At 38.0% G+C, this 17,141-nt stretch overlaps 4 protein-coding genes across 4 annotated transcripts; 2 read left to right on the forward strand and 2 right to left on the reverse strand.

The window, feature by feature from the left end:
* Positions 1-3,259: 3,259 nt before the first annotated feature.
* Positions 3,260-7,602, forward strand: Cbr-igcm-1 (the record flags this gene model as incomplete). Its single annotated transcript, XM_045238690.1, has 12 exons — positions 3,260-3,314; positions 3,368-3,524; positions 3,716-3,915; positions 4,014-4,137; positions 4,184-4,721; positions 4,758-4,900; positions 4,968-5,391; positions 5,437-6,294; positions 6,345-6,563; positions 6,796-7,313; positions 7,358-7,467; positions 7,511-7,602. 12 exons carry the CDS (start codon positions 3,260-3,262, stop codon positions 7,600-7,602), a joined length of 3,438 nt encoding a protein of 1,145 aa, XP_045093668.1.
* A 1,591-nt stretch (positions 7,603-9,193) lies between these two features.
* On the forward strand, positions 9,194-10,353 carry CBG08105 (the record flags this gene model as incomplete). Its single annotated transcript, XM_002643192.1, has 6 exons — positions 9,194-9,338; positions 9,521-9,585; positions 9,768-9,845; positions 9,899-9,987; positions 10,030-10,191; positions 10,260-10,353. The coding sequence occupies 6 exons, from the start codon at positions 9,194-9,196 to the stop codon at positions 10,351-10,353; spliced, it is 633 nt and encodes a 210-aa protein (XP_002643238.1).
* Positions 10,354-10,636: 283 nt separating this feature from the next.
* Positions 10,637-12,275, reverse strand: CBG08106 (the record flags this gene model as incomplete). Its single annotated transcript, XM_045238691.1, has 7 exons — positions 10,637-11,023; positions 11,070-11,312; positions 11,364-11,512; positions 11,557-11,788; positions 11,829-11,886; positions 11,960-12,032; positions 12,074-12,275. 7 exons carry the CDS (start codon positions 12,273-12,275, stop codon positions 10,637-10,639), a joined length of 1,344 nt encoding a protein of 447 aa, XP_045093669.1.
* Positions 12,276-13,047: 772 nt separating this feature from the next.
* CBG08107 lies at positions 13,048-14,584 on the reverse strand (the record flags this gene model as incomplete). The annotated part of the gene is made up of 6 exons (XM_002643194.2): positions 13,048-13,209; positions 13,258-13,386; positions 13,436-13,717; positions 13,818-13,891; positions 13,944-14,157; positions 14,459-14,584. The coding sequence occupies 6 exons, from the start codon at positions 14,582-14,584 to the stop codon at positions 13,048-13,050; spliced, it is 987 nt and encodes a 328-aa protein (XP_002643240.2).
* Between the last annotated feature and the right edge of the window lie 2,557 nt (positions 14,585-17,141).

The raw sequence follows: 17,141 nt of genomic DNA on the forward strand, positions 1-17,141 counted from the left end.
TAGCGGGTTCATTGATTTGAGGGATGAGAAAACACGAACTTTTTCAAATAGTGATAACATTGTTCATTCTCAAAGAGGTACTTGCTAAGTGAGGATTGATTGTTTGTGAAACACTGAACACAAAAAATGATTCTAATATGTTCGCAGATAGATTGATATGGAACTGACAAGTTCATTATGATAATATAACAGATGAGGTTTGAAGAGAAACATGAAACTTGATGAAAGTAGAGTGTTGTTGCGGTAATTGATAACTTTATGAACTTCCGATCCGCCACTGAAAATTTTCATATGAAGTTGAACTTTTCAGATGTTTTAAAACTTCTGAAAATAAAAAAAACTGTCTGTCATTCCAGATTCCACCACGTTTTCCCCCTTTAATAAACTTTTGTAGTATTCTTGAAAAAAAGACGACCAATTTTTCAACTCGACTTGATCCCCTTTTTTTCTATCCCAAAAACTAGTTTATGCATGCTTATGTCTAAAAGGGCTCCAACGCAGATGGGGCCTCCCAGAGGAATCACACCACATTATCATCATCACCATCAATCGCCCTATTTTTCTTTTTGCATTGCATAGAGACAAAACTGAGTTTTATTTCAGGACATGCCTGACCATTCCCCCAAATAAAACTTTGATTGACTTGAGATCGCCTGAACTGAAAGTACTAAGATATTTCATATTTACATCATATTTATATGTATATGCGTTTCCGCACGGTGGTTCGAAAACTCCTTAGCTGGCGGTGAAGAGCAATCGCAGCCAAGTGAGATAGGGTCTGAGCAAATATGCGCATTGACCTGTAGGAAATGTGTACCCGGTGTTCCACCAACTTTTAGATAACTAATAATGGTCATTTGTTGTTTTCCTGACACATTAGTTTTAGTTTTTCGCTGTAAGAAACATTTACGTTGAAGTCTATGTATAGTTAACTTGCTTTGAGCGGTTAGTTGTTTGTGACTTTTGTGGTTTTCTTGGAATAACAGCTATACATTTACATAATTCATCACTCGAAAGTCAGTTTTTAGTTCCATTTCAAACCACTTCTCACATGTTGAAGAGACAATACAGCCCATCAGTTAATCTCCTGAGCAAACTCACGCAAGCTTTTCCTCGTCGTTTTCTTTGGGTTAGTGACCACCATTTGTTTTCAGAAATCTCAATAAAAGATGCTCAGTTCCGGACTGCCGTAGAACATTTTCCGTGTAACTCGATATATCGTTGTTTGATACACCGTTTTTCTGAGAAAAACTCGGAATTGTTAAAAAACACAGTGCAATTTCGTCTTCGGCGCGGCATTGTATTGGTCAAATAAAGATTCTCACCCAAAAACTATCTATATTTTCGGGTTCCCGCGCGCACTAGCAACGAGGGGATAGCCAATGACGATGAAGCGAACAATCAAAACAACAGGTCTTTCTCGTCAAATTTATTCTTGCTTCTCCTGCACTCTCCGGGAGCGCAGGTTGTCTCTTAGCATTTTACCTACCATCCTCCCTCTTCCACATGTCAGCGTACCTTATTTGCCTTCGTTGCTACGTTGTGTCCCCCCCCCCTTTGCCTACCGTAGAATTTACTTTCCGTTCGTGGGTGGAAGAAGAAAACTAGACATTATTTTTTTTTTTTGCTTTATTACTTTATTTTTTTTTGCTTTATTTTTTTTGCGTTATTTATTTTTTTTTTGTTTTATTAAAGATTTCATATTTTACTGTCTGAACCCTTTCTTAGAAATCATAATTGTATTGTAAAACATAAAATTTTTTTCGTAAGTTTCGTTTATTATTATTTTTGACTAATTTGTTTCATCACCGTTTTTGCCAGAGCAAAAACATCCAGGTGTTGGGAAATCCCGTATTAGGTTGGGATTAGGGTGGTTGCGCAGGTGTGATTCGAGACCTGAATATACGTTCCTGCACGCTCAAATTTCTATATAATGCTATCCACTTTTGTTCTAGATTATGTGCATTAATGAAATTGAGAATGAAATCAGAAGAAGACGTGTGTGATTATGTGTGTTTCGTTTTCTTCGATCTACCACAATTTATGCGAATAATTCAAAATCATGAAAATCCTAGTCTCGTATATATTTTGAAACTCCTTTTAAAGTTTTTTTGTCTCCAAATAACACAACTGAACTATAATTTTCTGATAATTAGATCCAATTGATGTATCAAACAAAAGACGCTAAAGCGTACACAACATAGGCTAACCGCCTATTTACAAAATAAAATGTTGTTATGAATCTGAAACGGACATACAACAGACAATATGATAATTGAAGACACCTTCGACAGAAAAACTATAGACATGTGTTCTCTTTGCTTCTTTTTCTCTTCAGCAAGCAAATTTTTAATTGGTGCTGCTTGCCTGTGCGAATGAATCGTTCGCCCTATGTCTGCTCTTCTGTTCCCCTTTCACCACCTCTGGCCCACCCCTGCCAATTATATTTGTTTCTAAGTCCTCCCGCGTCGCACCCGTAATTACGTCTAATTATAATTAGCCACATTCAGTTCCCCTCTCCGTCTTTTCTTTTTTCGCCTACCTTTCCACCACCTTTCCGAAAAATAATCGCAGGACATGGTGGTTACGTTGAGGTGGTAGCCTCCAAAAGCAATATTCTGGCATTGTTCCCATTTTGATAGATGACGATAGACATACATGAGATGAAGTGACGACAAATTGAGGACTTGTAAATTTGAGCGAATTCATTCTTATTTCTTTTCTGAAATATTCTCCCTTTTCCCGTACTTCCCGCAAAGTGTCATTTCCCGACTTCTTTTGCCTCCTTACGGCTAGGAGTCTTGGTAGCGGGGGCTGTTGCCGAACTAAATACTAATCTTCACGATCTTTCTTCCCTCGTTTTTACCCCCACATTCAACCAGTTTCATCGGTTATTTTCTTTTTTTCCGCATCTTGATTTGTCTTGTTGGTCACTAATTTTTTGTTAGGTTTTTTCTTATGAAGGTGTGGTTCTTGAAAAACTAAAATTTGTTGAAACGCATATAGGAACTGAGATAGGAGCACTGAGGCGTAATACGTTTCCTTTTGAAGACTCGAATGCTTCCCGTGTGCATTTTTTCATTTTTTCATTTTTTTTTTGTTAAAAATTCATCTGAACTGGTTCATCATGAAAACGGTATGATACTCTTTATTTCTTTCCAGTTCTACTTCTCCATACTATAATTTCTTGACGCATATTGCTCTGAACATTGTTCACCAGTGTTATCAAAAAAGTTTTCAGTGGAATTCTACCAACCAGATGACGGAAAAAAGATTATTAATATTTCTCCTATTAGCGCTCTTTGACAAAGCAGGTAAATTTGTTTTTCCACTAATAGAACTATAATATTATCACTTTTATTTTCAGTTTCATCTGATGTTTTTCTCGTGGAGCCCAGCACAGATCCATACTATGTGAAAGAGGGTAGTGAGGGAGTTCTGATACCTTGTGCTGTCAAGCCTGAGTACCTGGATGAGAAAAAATATGAAATCAACTGGGCTCGTTACAACAATGGACAATTGAGGTGAGATCATGTCCAAAATGTTCTATCCATATCAAAGTTTGTAATATCGTTGCAAAAACTGGAAAATCTTATTCGGAGACATTTTTGGAACGACTTTAGTTCATTTTAGGTTATCATAATCGAAATCAAATTGATGGAAAGACTGCCTTCCACATTGAAAATATAATCATACGTATGATGGTTTTTTACAGAATGATCACGAAAAATGACAAATTGCTGATAAAAAAGCACTCGAAGTTTGTTCTGGAGAACGATGCTGCGACAGGAAACTACAGCCTTCGAATCAGTGAAGTGGAAAAGAATAGTGTGGAAGGAACCTATCATTGTAACGTCATTGCTACAGATGACTCGGATATGCAATATTCGGCATTAGCTACCATAGTCGTGCTCGGTATGTGCTTCTTTAAAATTTGAACATTTATCTTCGCCAACAAATTTCGTTCAAATTTGCTGCCAGTGTCATGTTTTATTGCTACTCACATAATTGAGCACATATTTCAGTTCCACCTGGCGACCCAATTATAAGCACTACGCCTGTGGAGAGCGTAATTGAAGGAGACTTTTTGACGGCCAAATGTGTTTCTGTTGGTGGGAGCCCTCAACCTACCTTTACGTAATTTTTCAATTTTAATATTCGTTGTAATATTATGAAATTTTAGTTGGACCCTGCCAAACGAAACTATCGCCAGTTCAACATTGTTCACAACTCAACATCGGGATGGAGCAACAGAGAGCTTGCTACAGTATGGTTTTTCATGTCACGTTCTGACCATTATTCTGTCTCTTTTCAGCTTCCGAGTGTTTTCAAGAGACGATGGAAAATCTGTGCAATGCGATGTCACCAATAGAGCAATGCTCGCTGGAGAAACAAAACAAGTCCGCAGTTCTCAATTGAACGTTCTCTACAAACCGATTGTTTTTGTGACACCGACGGAAAATCTCACACATTTGTCAGTAGAAGAAGGAGAACTGGTCAATTTGACCTGTAACGCTGCTGCGAATCCACCAGCCCATAGTTACGAATGGAAACATATCTCATCTGGTGACAGATATCAAGGTAAAGTGTGGCCAATTTATGTAAACCGTTCAATGGATGGCGACTTCGAATGCCGCGGTACCAATGAACTTGGAGAAGGTTCGTCTTTGTTGAAGTTGGTTGTGCAGCATACTCCAAAAATTACTGTACCTGTAAGTACTGTAAACATTTTCCATTTGTGATCAAAATGTTTTCAGCCATTTGTCAGTCCAAACGAAATGGAAGACGTGGATGTCCAATGTGAAATCAGTGCAGTGCCAGATGTGATTGACATCAAATGGATTGGGCCAAATGGTTTCAAGCAAAACGGCTCAAGACTTACACTCAACGGAATTTCAAAGTGAGATAATTTTTCAAAAAATTTCAAAGTGAGATAATTTTTCAATCTTTCATATTTCCATTCTTAGATCTCAAAGTGGAAATTATACATGTATGGCAACAAACTTTCTAACAGTTTACGGACAGTCAGGATCACAACAGAGAATGGGAACCGGCACCACTTTGGTAGATGTGAAGAGGAAACCAGGTCAAGCTCAGATTGTCAGCTCTCGACAGAGTGTGGACGTTGGCGAGACAATAAAGTTAATATGTCAAGCAGAAGATGCGGGAAACCCATCTTCATCATATACGGTTTGTTTAGTGTTAACAATTGCTATTCAAATGAGAAAATTTCAGTGGGCTTCACCATCATCTGGTGGAATTTTCGGTTTGGAAGGTCACAACGATAAATCATTTGAAGTCAGAAATGCTCAGCTGTCTGACAATGGTGTTTATTCCTGCAAAGCGTATAATGATCTTGGAGAAGGAAAACCAGCAATAATAATGATTACGGTATGTTTAAAAAACTGTTTTCGGAAATCAAAGTGAGTAATACAGGTCATCGAGCATGCAAGAATATCTAGTCCGCTCGCTACTGAAAGAATTTTCTCTGCGGGCGAGCAAGGAAAAATGTTGGTGTGTGAGGCTCAAGGATACCCAACTCCAGTAATTTCTTGGTTGAAAGATGGAGTTCCAATCAAGCAAAATTATTATAAATCTGCTGCGACAACTGAGTCAAAATGCTTACCAGAAGATTTTTGCACTCAAACTGCAACGTCAACTCTCACATTTTCGAGACCGCTCAAGTGGTCAGACAAAGGAAATTTCACATGCGTAGCTGACAATGGATCTGACAGAGATGACAAGGACAGTAACTCATGGAGCATCATCAGAATTCTTCATAAGCCAGTTATCCTGAATCGCAGATTCCCTGAAAAATCCCTGGCGGCTGCGGATATTGGCTCACAAGCGATTCTGAGATGCAAAGTATCTGCAAGACCAGAACCAGAATTTCATTGGATGTTTAAGGACTCCGAAATTTTTGAAAACGATAGGCTATCTTTTCATACTGTTAGCACATTCCAAAAACCAGATGATTACGAACAAATGCTCCAAATTGAAAGTGTACAAGAGTCCGACTATGGAGAGTATGTGTGCCAAGCAACCAATGGAAATGGGGGAGACGATGTTGTCATTGAACTTCGTAGGACTAGTCCTCCTGCACTTCCATTAGATCTTCAGAAGCTTTCCGCAACATCAAACTCTGTTTTGATCGGCTGGGTACCACAATTTGACGGAGGTTTCAATCAGTCGTATGTTTTGGAAAGCAGAAAAATTGACCCCTACTCTGGAGAAATCGATGACAATGCACCGGTCTCTCGGTTAGATATTCATGCGGTGCAGCAAGAGTATGAGGTAATATTTAAATTCTGAAGACACCGAAGATCTAGTCTCACCATTTTTAGATTGACGGCGCGCTTGTTTCGAAGACAGTCTTCAACTTCACAGGACTTACCCCATTATCCACTTACAATTTGCGTGTTCAAGCTGTTAGCGAGAAGGGACAGTCGGAATTCACACCAGTTCTAATTGCTTCCACTGAAGACGTAGTTGAGGATCCAAACATGATGTCTCCCATCGTCTTATTCTGGATTCTGGGGAACAGAAAATTGACGTCGAGGTTGGTAAATGAAAACATCTGACAAGGGTGACTGAAAATCACGAAGTCATGAAATGAAGCGAAACTGACAAGAATATATATTTCTTCATAGAGACATACTTCTTACTGTAAAGATGTGTTAAGCCGCGAATTAGAAAATTAATCTCACTGGCATCCACTTAGAAACTATTATTTTCTGATTAGAAAATTTCGAATCACTACTTGAGTGGTCAACAACTGTATTTTCAAAACTTCAGCCAAAACTCCCATCCGATGCTTGCACATTGCTATACGTGTTTGTTGATGGAATCTGGAGAACCAGCATTTGCCATACCTCGAGCAACCCCATTCTAAATATCGTGTCTGGAAGAGAATATAAGGCGAGATTTTGCACAACCGCCAATGGTCTCAAGTGTTCACCTGTTTCAAAAACTATTTGTAAGCACATAACCTCAAACAACTCAAGAAACCTTTTATTTAAGCAAGTGGCTCCGGATCAGCTTGGAAAACTAACGTTTTCATTCCATTCGTGTTTTTCGTTTTCATCAGTCTTGCTGTCATTGTGTTTTTCCTCGTGTGCTGCAAAACAAGATCAAGTCCCAAAACTTCAAAGCTATCGTAACTTTTCAGTTCATCTAGCATTTGAGAAAAAACCAGTTTACAGACCCATCGTTCTTACTTCGTTGCCTGGTGATGAGTTGAAAAAACCAGCCAACTATGAGGAAACAAAAAATTCCACTTACATGATAACGGAAAACGGAACGAATTCTTTGAAGTAGGGTACACAATGTTTGTTAAAAATTCATTTAAACGTTCCAGCCATCATCTCAGTCTTGAAAATTCACAAAAACCGGGCAAACCGGGATCAAATATGGAGTATGATGTGTCTAATGATTGTTATCTTCAAGAAAATACAGACGTACTCAAAAGTAAGATTTTAAAGACATTTTCTGTTTAACTTGTGGTTTTTAGACTCTTCTATATCCTGTTTTGGAACCAGTGAAACGTTAGACAACAGTGACAGCAACGAAGATCGACGAATCGTCCGAGAAATAATTGTTTGAGCGCATTGTGGTCGTGCACCATGTGAGCACAAACAACTGCATATCTTCAGAGAAAATCGTTTATTGTGAATGACGTTGTTAAATATTCGGGTCGTTTTAACAACATTAATAACGTGTTGGCTAGTTTAAAAAACAGTGTTGAAAAATTATTTCTTACTTAATAAATGTTCATATTTGAGTAAGATATTCAAGCACATTGCGTGAAAATTCGCGACATAAATTAATAACGAGATTGAGGAAAGAATTGGCATTCCGATAAACAAGCATTGAAAATTTGTGTGGAGAAATATTGCGGGTCCAGCAAACTGAAATTGAGTTAGTTGGAGAATAATTGAGCCTGTGCATTGTGAGGATAGGCGGAAAAAATAAATTTTCTGCCCCTACATTATTTGTGTTTTTCTCAAGTCTCCGAAATTCAAAAAAAAGAAGTTTTCGAAATATGAGAGTTTTGATAGCAAGCTTATCTTTTTGTCCTAATTCTCTCGCTCTCCGTTGTTTCCCATTCTACTCAAACATTTGTTCTCATATCTCTTCGCTTTTTTTTCCATCGCCTCATCTCTATTTTTTCTTAAATTGACGTAAGACGTTTCCGTATACTTCCGGGAAAATTATTGAGCCATATGAATTTATTCAAACGTCCTCCTCTTTTTCTTATGCCCTTCCTGGCTTTCCTCCTGCTTTCCCATTTCAAATCGAAATCATATGAGGTCGCTTGGTTGCTCCGAAGGATTCTTGCGCTTTCTTCGATAAAACGGCAAAGAGAGAGAGAAAGAGAGAGAGAGAGAGAGAGAGAGAGAGAGAGAGAGAGAGAGAGAGAGAGAGAACGCGAAGGAAGGAAGGAAGAAGAAGAAGCCGAAGAAGCCAAGCAGGAGGCAAAAGAGAAAGTCAATGGAGTCCGACGAGAAGAAATTGGCGGGCAGAAACGGAGAAGAGCCTCGATCGTGTGAGAACGAGAGCAACATTTCTTGCCGATATATTTCCCTCAGCGTCTCTCTGCTCAAACCGCCTTTTTTTTCCCGCTACCTCACACGGCACCCTTATTTCATCGCATTCACATTGAATTTGTATAGCAGTTAGTAGCCAACTCCTAGCGTCAAGTTATCCGTCTCAAATTTTTATTTTAGAAAGCAGTAGTATTTTAAAAATCACTACAATAATAAGATGTTTTATTTTCACAGGAAACCGATTTCATGACATAAAATTCTTGTAGTGTTAGTTTTTAACATTTTTTTAATGAAGCCTGGAATGTTTCATCTGCGAGTAAAAAAACATGCTACTTTCTTGTCTGAATGTGATTTCTCTAGTGGTTCAAAAAACATGTACCGTTAAACCTGTATCAAAGGATCCCCTGAAATAGAAGAGCTCCTATAATTGAAGTGCCCCCCGGACCTTCTAATACAGGCTTTACGGTAATCCTTTTATTTATGTTTCATTTTTTCGTGAGAGTTTTCAGTGTGTGTTCAATGATTATCAGCTAGGAACATTTTACATTTTCAATACCTACTTTTCCCATTAAATGTTATTCTTTGTCCCGCTGTTTCTCACTGTCTTTTGTTTTAAAAACTGTTACATGATATGATTTTTAAAGCCGATGGATCCTCGAAACAAGTGCTTCGTTCCTCACGACCTTCGGCCAATTCTGGAGGCATTAGCGCGTGAGGTTCTTCGTACTCAGCCGGCAGATGTAGCTGAATTTGGTCACATGTTTTTTGACGAGTATCTGAAGCATCGCAGAGGTAGGCAGATTCAAGAAAAACAGGTGTTTCTCAATTACAAGCTTCTACACACATTTCTAGCTTCTTTAAAAAAGAAAACAAAACTTCGTGTAACTTGATAGCTTATGTTCAACATTTCACCGGGCAAGAGCGTATGCAATTACAGTCAGAAATTTTGGAAATGACCCACTTTATTCTTGCAGAGAACAGAAACATCTTGAAGGACCCAGCTGCTTACGAGGTCTTCCGAGCAGATCTCCAGAAAAAGGTAAATAATTCTTGTTAATGTACGAAAATTTTAGACATAAGCTGCTCATGTTCCTTCTTCCCAAATATTATCCTCGTGGTTCAAATTTTTTTCGTGCTTCCCATCTTGTTTTCCGAGACATTTGTTATTTCCTAGTTTTTCCCTTTCTCTGTCTGAAAATTTCTATTTAGTGATATTTGTAGTTCCTCGAAATGGAGCGTCCAGCTAGTCCCATGGACAGTGCTGCCACGAAAATCCAAGCTGCATTTAAGGGTCACTTGGTAAGTTCGCTTACTTCACAAACCGAATTACATTCGACACAATATTGTTTAAGGTGCGCGCTCACCCTGAAAAGTACGGAATGAGTGCCAGAACTACTTCGTCAGAAAAACTCGGTTCTGCTGACAATAAGAAAGATCAGAAGTAAGTAGATCTTTGTGTCCAAAAACTTCAAAGCATTCTCAGGCGTCATTCGGTTGGAGGTTATTCTATTGAGATGGATACTCCAGAAGATAGAGCGGCCACTAAGATTCAGTCTGAAATCCGCGGATTTCTGACTCGTAAACACGTCGACAAAATGAAGAAGGAAGACACTGAGGCAGCCACCAAAATTCAAGCCCACATCCGGTGAGTAGTCATATCCAAATTAGAGAGTATTGAGTATATTTTGGGGAGAATGCATCACATTTTTTCAGTGGCTTTTTGACAAGGAAGCATCTCGATGAGCAGGGCTTGTCGCCATCACGGAGCCGCTCTTCTCTTCAATCGGACCACTCCGAAAACAACTGAGAAACCAAAACAACTATGACCATCGATACCAAGTTCAGATTAATTTAATTTTTGAAACCAACTCATTTTTTTTCTTTTCTGTCCATTAATTCCATGTTAAATTTTAAATCTCTGTCGAAACAACTCATTTAATCAGCACTTTTCCGAAACAAGTTAGTATTTTTATTCATCTAATCATAATCGCAAATGAATGAATACAATCAAAAATTCGAAATTACACTATACAATCACACGGAATGACTCAAAAGTAGCCACTATTTGGAAGAAATCAAATTATATATGTTTACATGGTAAGAGCAAGTGCTTGTTGTTTCAGAATGCTTTTCAATTCTTCGTTATCGACAATGACTTCATCGAGCTGTTCGATTTTTTCGCCGTGCATTATCAGCGTCTCATTCAGCTGCTCGTTGAGTTTCTGTAAGAAAAATTTTCTAAAACTTTTATTCAAAATATTTCTTTGGGCAGTTATGGCTTCACTTCTGTTGTTGAATGAATTAGTTCCATTGAAAGATGGCACTCTCACCTCTATTGCGTACTTGTCACTTCTTTTTTGGGCAAGCAATTGCCTTTTCTCTACTTCTAATTGCTCAATTATTTGAAGGAGATCAGTCACATTCCCACTGTTTCTGTTTTCCGTCTGCTTCGACTTCTCCTTCAGTTCGTGAGTGTCCTGAAGAATAATCAATTAGGCATTTTTCTTTTTTGTAAAAGTCTACTTGGTTCCCGTGGTATTCCCAATCTGTTTGTGATGACCCGTCTTGCTTTATATGAGTATTCGAATCTTCTTGATTTACTTTTGCACAGTTACAAGAGTGCTTTGCAACTTGGTTCATGAGATATTCGCTTTTCTTCCGCTTCACTTGGTTGTTCAATGTGCGGCGAATTTCTGCTCCAAACGATTCGAAATCGGATGCAAACGAATTTCCTGATTCTGTCACATTTCTTTTAATGTGTGACATCTAAAACCGATGATCTTCAAAATTTAAAACATATTTCTTCTCCAATCATACCTGGTTTTTAAGATAATTCAGAGATTTTTTTGTTGCTGCTACTTGAGTCTCAACTATTCGATATTTCTCTTCCATCTCCAATTTTTCTGCAATGGCTTGCGAACATGTGAGTTTCAACTGTGAAATTTCCTGGTTTGAGTTTTCTCTTTCTGAAATCAATGACTGATAAAAAATTGGAATAACTAAATAGAACCTTCATTCAGCATATTCACAAGCTTCTCATTCATTGTGAATCGATTCTCTTCCAGCTCTCGTTCCAGGTTAGCATGGCTGACTTGCAAAATTTGATTGGCTTTTTTGTACTCTGTTAATTCTCTTCGGAGACCATAGATTGCTTGGTTCAAGATGTCCTCAGGATTCGGTAATGTCACTTCTAAATTAGCAGCAGATGTGTGTACCGGACTCGCTGGATGAGACGAAATGTCCTGAAATAATTAGTTTCTGATTCCCATATCTTTAACTTACCCTCTCTAATTCTGATGGTAGTTTCAACCGCTCCGGAGACACCGTTCGTGACGAAGCTCTATAAAAAGATTAACATTTTTAAAGTTCTCAAAATTGAATTTATTGAGCAAATTTAATTAAACATAACTAACCTAGTCAAGTGCTCAATATCAGATGAAATAATCGTTTGAATATCATCCCCGATGTATCGATTATTTAGAAAAGCTGAAAATGATACGGTTTCACATAAAAATCCAACAACTCACGTGGCAAAACTGGCTCTAACATAACAATATCATCTACCAGCTGATCAGAGCTTTGCGAAGGAGACGAACAGTCTTCATTGCTCAATTCTTCCGGTTTTTCCGTTTCCAACTTATCATCCTCCAATGTTTCAGGCCGAATGTCTAGCACTTGATCGATTTTTTTCTGCGCTTGAAGTATTGCCTCTTTCCAGTTGACATTCATCTGGAATTTAAAACGATTATTTAAGAGGATATGTCTGTTTTCTTAGGGAAATCCTGGAAAATATTGGAAAGGCGCAATAAGCAAATGAGATGAATACGATAAAACAGAATCCACGTTTTGTTCGGCGAGGCGAGCGACGGCGGAAGAGAGAGCAGGGACGCGAGAAGGTTTCTAGGCCACCAACTGCGTATCGTGTTGTTAACTTGTTTTTCGCGTTATTTCGACATTGTAAATAGGAAACTGTTGATTTTTATCAATTTGGTGTCGGATTTTTTATCCCATAACATAATTTTGACATATTTTATGTTGGCTAAGAGAGGTTTTGGCAGCAAAATCAATAAAATGGCGTTTTAAAGGGAAAAGAAGAAGAAGGAGACTGCATAAAAGAAGGTAGTATGACAAACACCCAGTGTTTCAGGAAACATTCACTGTTGGCAACGATAACCATCAGCCTTTAGGAAGAATAATGAAACTTCGATTTCATTGTCAGGATAATTTTACACTGGAACAGTTTCAATTTCACTTTCAAAAATGCAGGTTCATCGTTCATTCAGTAAAAGTTCATCACAGCAATGAAAAAAGCAAAGTTGGTAGAGTAGTCATCAGAACAAAAAGAAGGAGTGTTGCGAATAAATGAATTGGGAATTGAAATAAATAATGAAGATTGAAAAAATATATTAGAAGAAATTTCTGAAATCAAAAGCAGGTATCCATGTTTGAAGTTGTGCATGTGAAATAAAATAAAATCGAAACTCAAAAAACTGAAAAGAGTTCAAGAGGAAGCGGCAGCAGCTGATGATTTCTTGATTATTTTGTACATGATAATCTCGGAACTGTCGAATGTGGCAACAGCAATGGCACTTCCACGACCATTGGTGAACTGAGCTCCCATGATAATGCTGTATGGGTCGCTGTCGGAAAAACGGTACTCCACCTGAAATGATGTTATGATTTGCTTGAAGTTATAGTCTTCCCCAATCACCTGATACGCATGTGGCTTTCGTGTGTGAAGTTTGGACACAATAAAAGTGCCATCTTCAGAAGATGTCATTACATACGCGCTTTCTGGAGCAACGGAAACGCTGTTCACTGGTCTCGAGTGAGCATTAATCTGCGAGTAACACATTTGTGAAGCTAGTTTGAACTATGATTGTGTTTACCTCACACATCAAATCACCTGTAGTAACTGAATAGTACTGCACAAGACCTCTCAGGGTGCCAACAATAACTTGCTTTCTGAGGACGTTGATAACGTTTATGGGTTGTCTAATAAAATAGTTGTCACGTTTATTGCTAAATTGAAATTCTAACTTTGTGAGCACTCTAGAATTGACTCCTTTCACCGGTTTCTGCCAAATGATCAACTCTCCGGTTGAATCCGCACTCACTGTTATTTCATCATATCGACACGTGGCAATATCAGTGACCGCGGATTTGTGTTCCTGTAAGAGACTCGTGAGGATCGTTTCTCACTTGTTTTTTGGATACAAATGCGGAAAATGTTACTACAAAAACTCATAGCTATGTGAAAAACAATAACACCTTCAAATTTTTCCGGCTCGTGAAATTGGAGTCTCCATTGCACATAATAACCACAATTTCGCCGGTGTGTGTTCCTTCAAAACAACAAATTATAATCTCAAGTGACTATAAATTTATATATCGTACCAATAAGGATGGCATTATCATTACACGACACTCCGCGGCTATAAGGTCCGACATCTTTTCCTATGGAAGGTGCATATTCCCGTAGTGTGCTGGCAAGTGTTAGCGAGAAAAGCGGTTTTTGAGATACTTTCTTAACATCGTAAACATGAATATGACGAGTGGATCCAACAATAGCAATCGGAAAGTTTCGCGCGTTCGGATGAACCAGACCAATCTGAACTATTGCCTAACACTTACAAGAAAATGCTATTTACCGTTGTCACATCAACAAGCTTATCGCTAGAGCTGGCCGGTTCGGAAGTTTGTATTGTTTCCCAAGTAACTTCAGTCTCCGCTTTGTTATCCCAATGGCCGATGTGCACCTAATTATCAAGCATATTACAGACATAGTTTACTTGCTTAGAAAAACACATATATTTTACTATGCAGGCAACCAAAAAAATCACTATTTTGAAAAATAAATGTGTCTTATTATCTTTTTCGGAATTAATTTTTTTTTCTGAAAGACAACTTACATTGTTCGCTTGAATAACTGCAACATATGTAATGTTTCTGGTGTCCAACCAACATGCTGCCAGGTTGGATGGCCATGGTGATATAGTTCCTCGTGGAAGAGTAACTTCTTTTGTTTTTTCAAACATTGATTAGAAAGGAAGTCACGCCTGATATTTGGCGTGTGTTTGGTTTTCAGAGCCGATGCGGGGTTGCTATGGCGATCGGCAGTGAAAAGAGAAGGAGAGTACTGAGGAGACAAAACGTTGTGTCACCTGAGATATTATTAATTTTTGCTTGAGGTTTTCATGCTATTGGACGTAGGCTCGGTTTTTCAATTTTCTCAAAGCTGGGCGGGACAGGTGAATATTTGCGAAACGCCGTGGGGAATGTGTATAGTAGGGGTTTTGATAACAATATGTGATCTGATGTTTTCATGAAAAAATTAGGCGGAACATAATGAATCTAGGCATGAGAGAAAACACTGTATAATCAATAAACAAAGACCAAGAATTCTATCGGTTAACAAATCATACAGGAAATAATAAAATAATTTGAAATCCAAACTTCCAGTGTTATTAAATGATACACTAATTCGTGCAAGTCGGATTGTCTAAACGAATAATACAGACATTGGACAGTTGTATCAAATTGTTTTTATTAACTGAAACTGGAATGCAGGTTATCATATAGATAACACTAACACTGCAGGTTAATCCTCGATAAAAATGAGGATAAGATAGACTTCAAAATAAGACAAAAGAATGTGTTTATTTTATTATATCTGAAGACCCTGTTTTACCTGAACAATAGGAAATATCTTGTTGAATTCTGGGAATAATTTTTCTTCCCACATATACAAAAGAACCGTACTCATACTCGTCTTCCCGTCCACTCAAAGGTCATCTCGCTCGTTTTCTTTTGGACAACAGAATAACTTGCCAACTTTCAAAGAATGCGGACCAACGTTACACATATTCCTTGTATTTAAATAGGCTGTTTTTTTTCAATATTTTTGTTTCGCCATTGCTATTTTTCTAAGCTCTTTTTTCATTCACTTCTATGCCCAGTCTGGCACACAGATGTTCTTCGAATCTCAATTATGCAGAAACAGGTGACATTGAACAAGAACACGTTGCTTGGAACAAGGGAATTGCGTAACAACAGCGTTATGGATTAGTCAGTCTGATTCCCCCTTTTACTAATTAGGCATATGCATGACCTGAAAATCTTGTGGACGCTGCTTTCTTCTTTAACATTATTGTTTTTACTTCATCTCAGTCGTGTGCTGGCTATACGAAAAATATAGAAAGCTTACAGCTCTCAATTGTATTTCAATTTTTTTTGCTTTTCGTGCCATGCTGTATTTTTCCAACAACAAAAAGGAAAAATATATTTTTTGTATACCCACATTTCAAACAGATTGGAATGTGAACTACATTTATAATGCATATATTTTACCGAACCTGCCAGGCGGGGCTTAGGGGGTTGGCCGGTATTTCAAGGTTCCAGTTTCAGTTTTCATCAGCTTTCTGATAAAGATGTCCTGAGTGTGAGCTCAGAAAATTCTAGATCATGTGGTTTGTGCAAAGTTTCCAGTTTTTTCTCTCTCAAAATTACTGTTAGGTAAAACAAAGTACGCATGGCTTATAGATCACCTGTAGTAATAGTCACATGCTTTTCAATATAAAATGTCTTGCCAATGAAACAGCTATTCACGACAAATAAACTCAACAATATCTGTTATGAACACGTGCAGGTATTTAAAAAAAATTGTAAATTGCAATACCTTCAGTCTCTATCCGTGTTTCTCTCATACAAGCAATAATTACATTCCCAGCAAGTAATCATCTTTACCCATCTAACAAAATACATCCTTTTCTTCTCGTCCTCACATCTAGTCGTATTCTTCTCTGACAAACAGCACACATTTTCTTTTCCCCCTCTTCTTCTTTTGTGTGTTTACGATCGGCATCCTTTTTCCTCCGCTTTCGTCGTCTTCGTCGGTCGCTCGGTCGTCGTCCAACCACTGGTAATAAGAGCGCCTAGATAGAGAGTATGAGTCACAAGACTATTCTCCCGCACACAGAATAGTTGACAGACAAACAGAGTGCTAGAGAAATAGTAGTAGAGAAGAAGATAGTTTGAGTTGTTTTCGATGTGGATTCGTAGTACTCTTTCCCCCTCTTCTCTGTAGCCCTCTCTTAACAGTGTTCGATGCTTTGACAGCTACATCCACAATGAAGGAGAATTAGGTATGTTTAGGAAGAGTAAAACACATACAATCAAAATAAGGTTGAATAAAGGGCAACACATGATGTACATGATGAGACTAAGCCAACAAAGGAGGCGAGGACTTGTAAGAATCACATAAACTGTAGAAATCTACAGTTTTCCAAAACGTTTCTAATCAATTTTTTCAGCAAAATTGTTGGTTTCGATTAGAGTTGTGACCATTGTGCTTAGAATCCCGTGAGAATGAAACTAAATTAAAAATTGAAGCATAAATTCGTTTCAAAAAATCTGAGTTTGTGATTGGTGTCGTGAAATATGGTTACTGTAAATTGCGATTCTTGTTCCAATCAACTCATTATGATATTTTTCGCGATGAATAACAGCGAGGCACCACTCTTTAGTGATAAGGAAGACTTTATCATTTAATCATACGATTACTGAACTGAGTGTTCGAAAAAGGGAAAAGAAATT

Source organism: Caenorhabditis briggsae, assembly GCF_000004555.2.
Source record: "Caenorhabditis briggsae complete genome, chrX, whole genome shotgun sequence".
In the NCBI taxonomy this organism is placed as follows: domain Eukaryota; kingdom Metazoa; phylum Nematoda; class Chromadorea; order Rhabditida; family Rhabditidae; genus Caenorhabditis; species Caenorhabditis briggsae.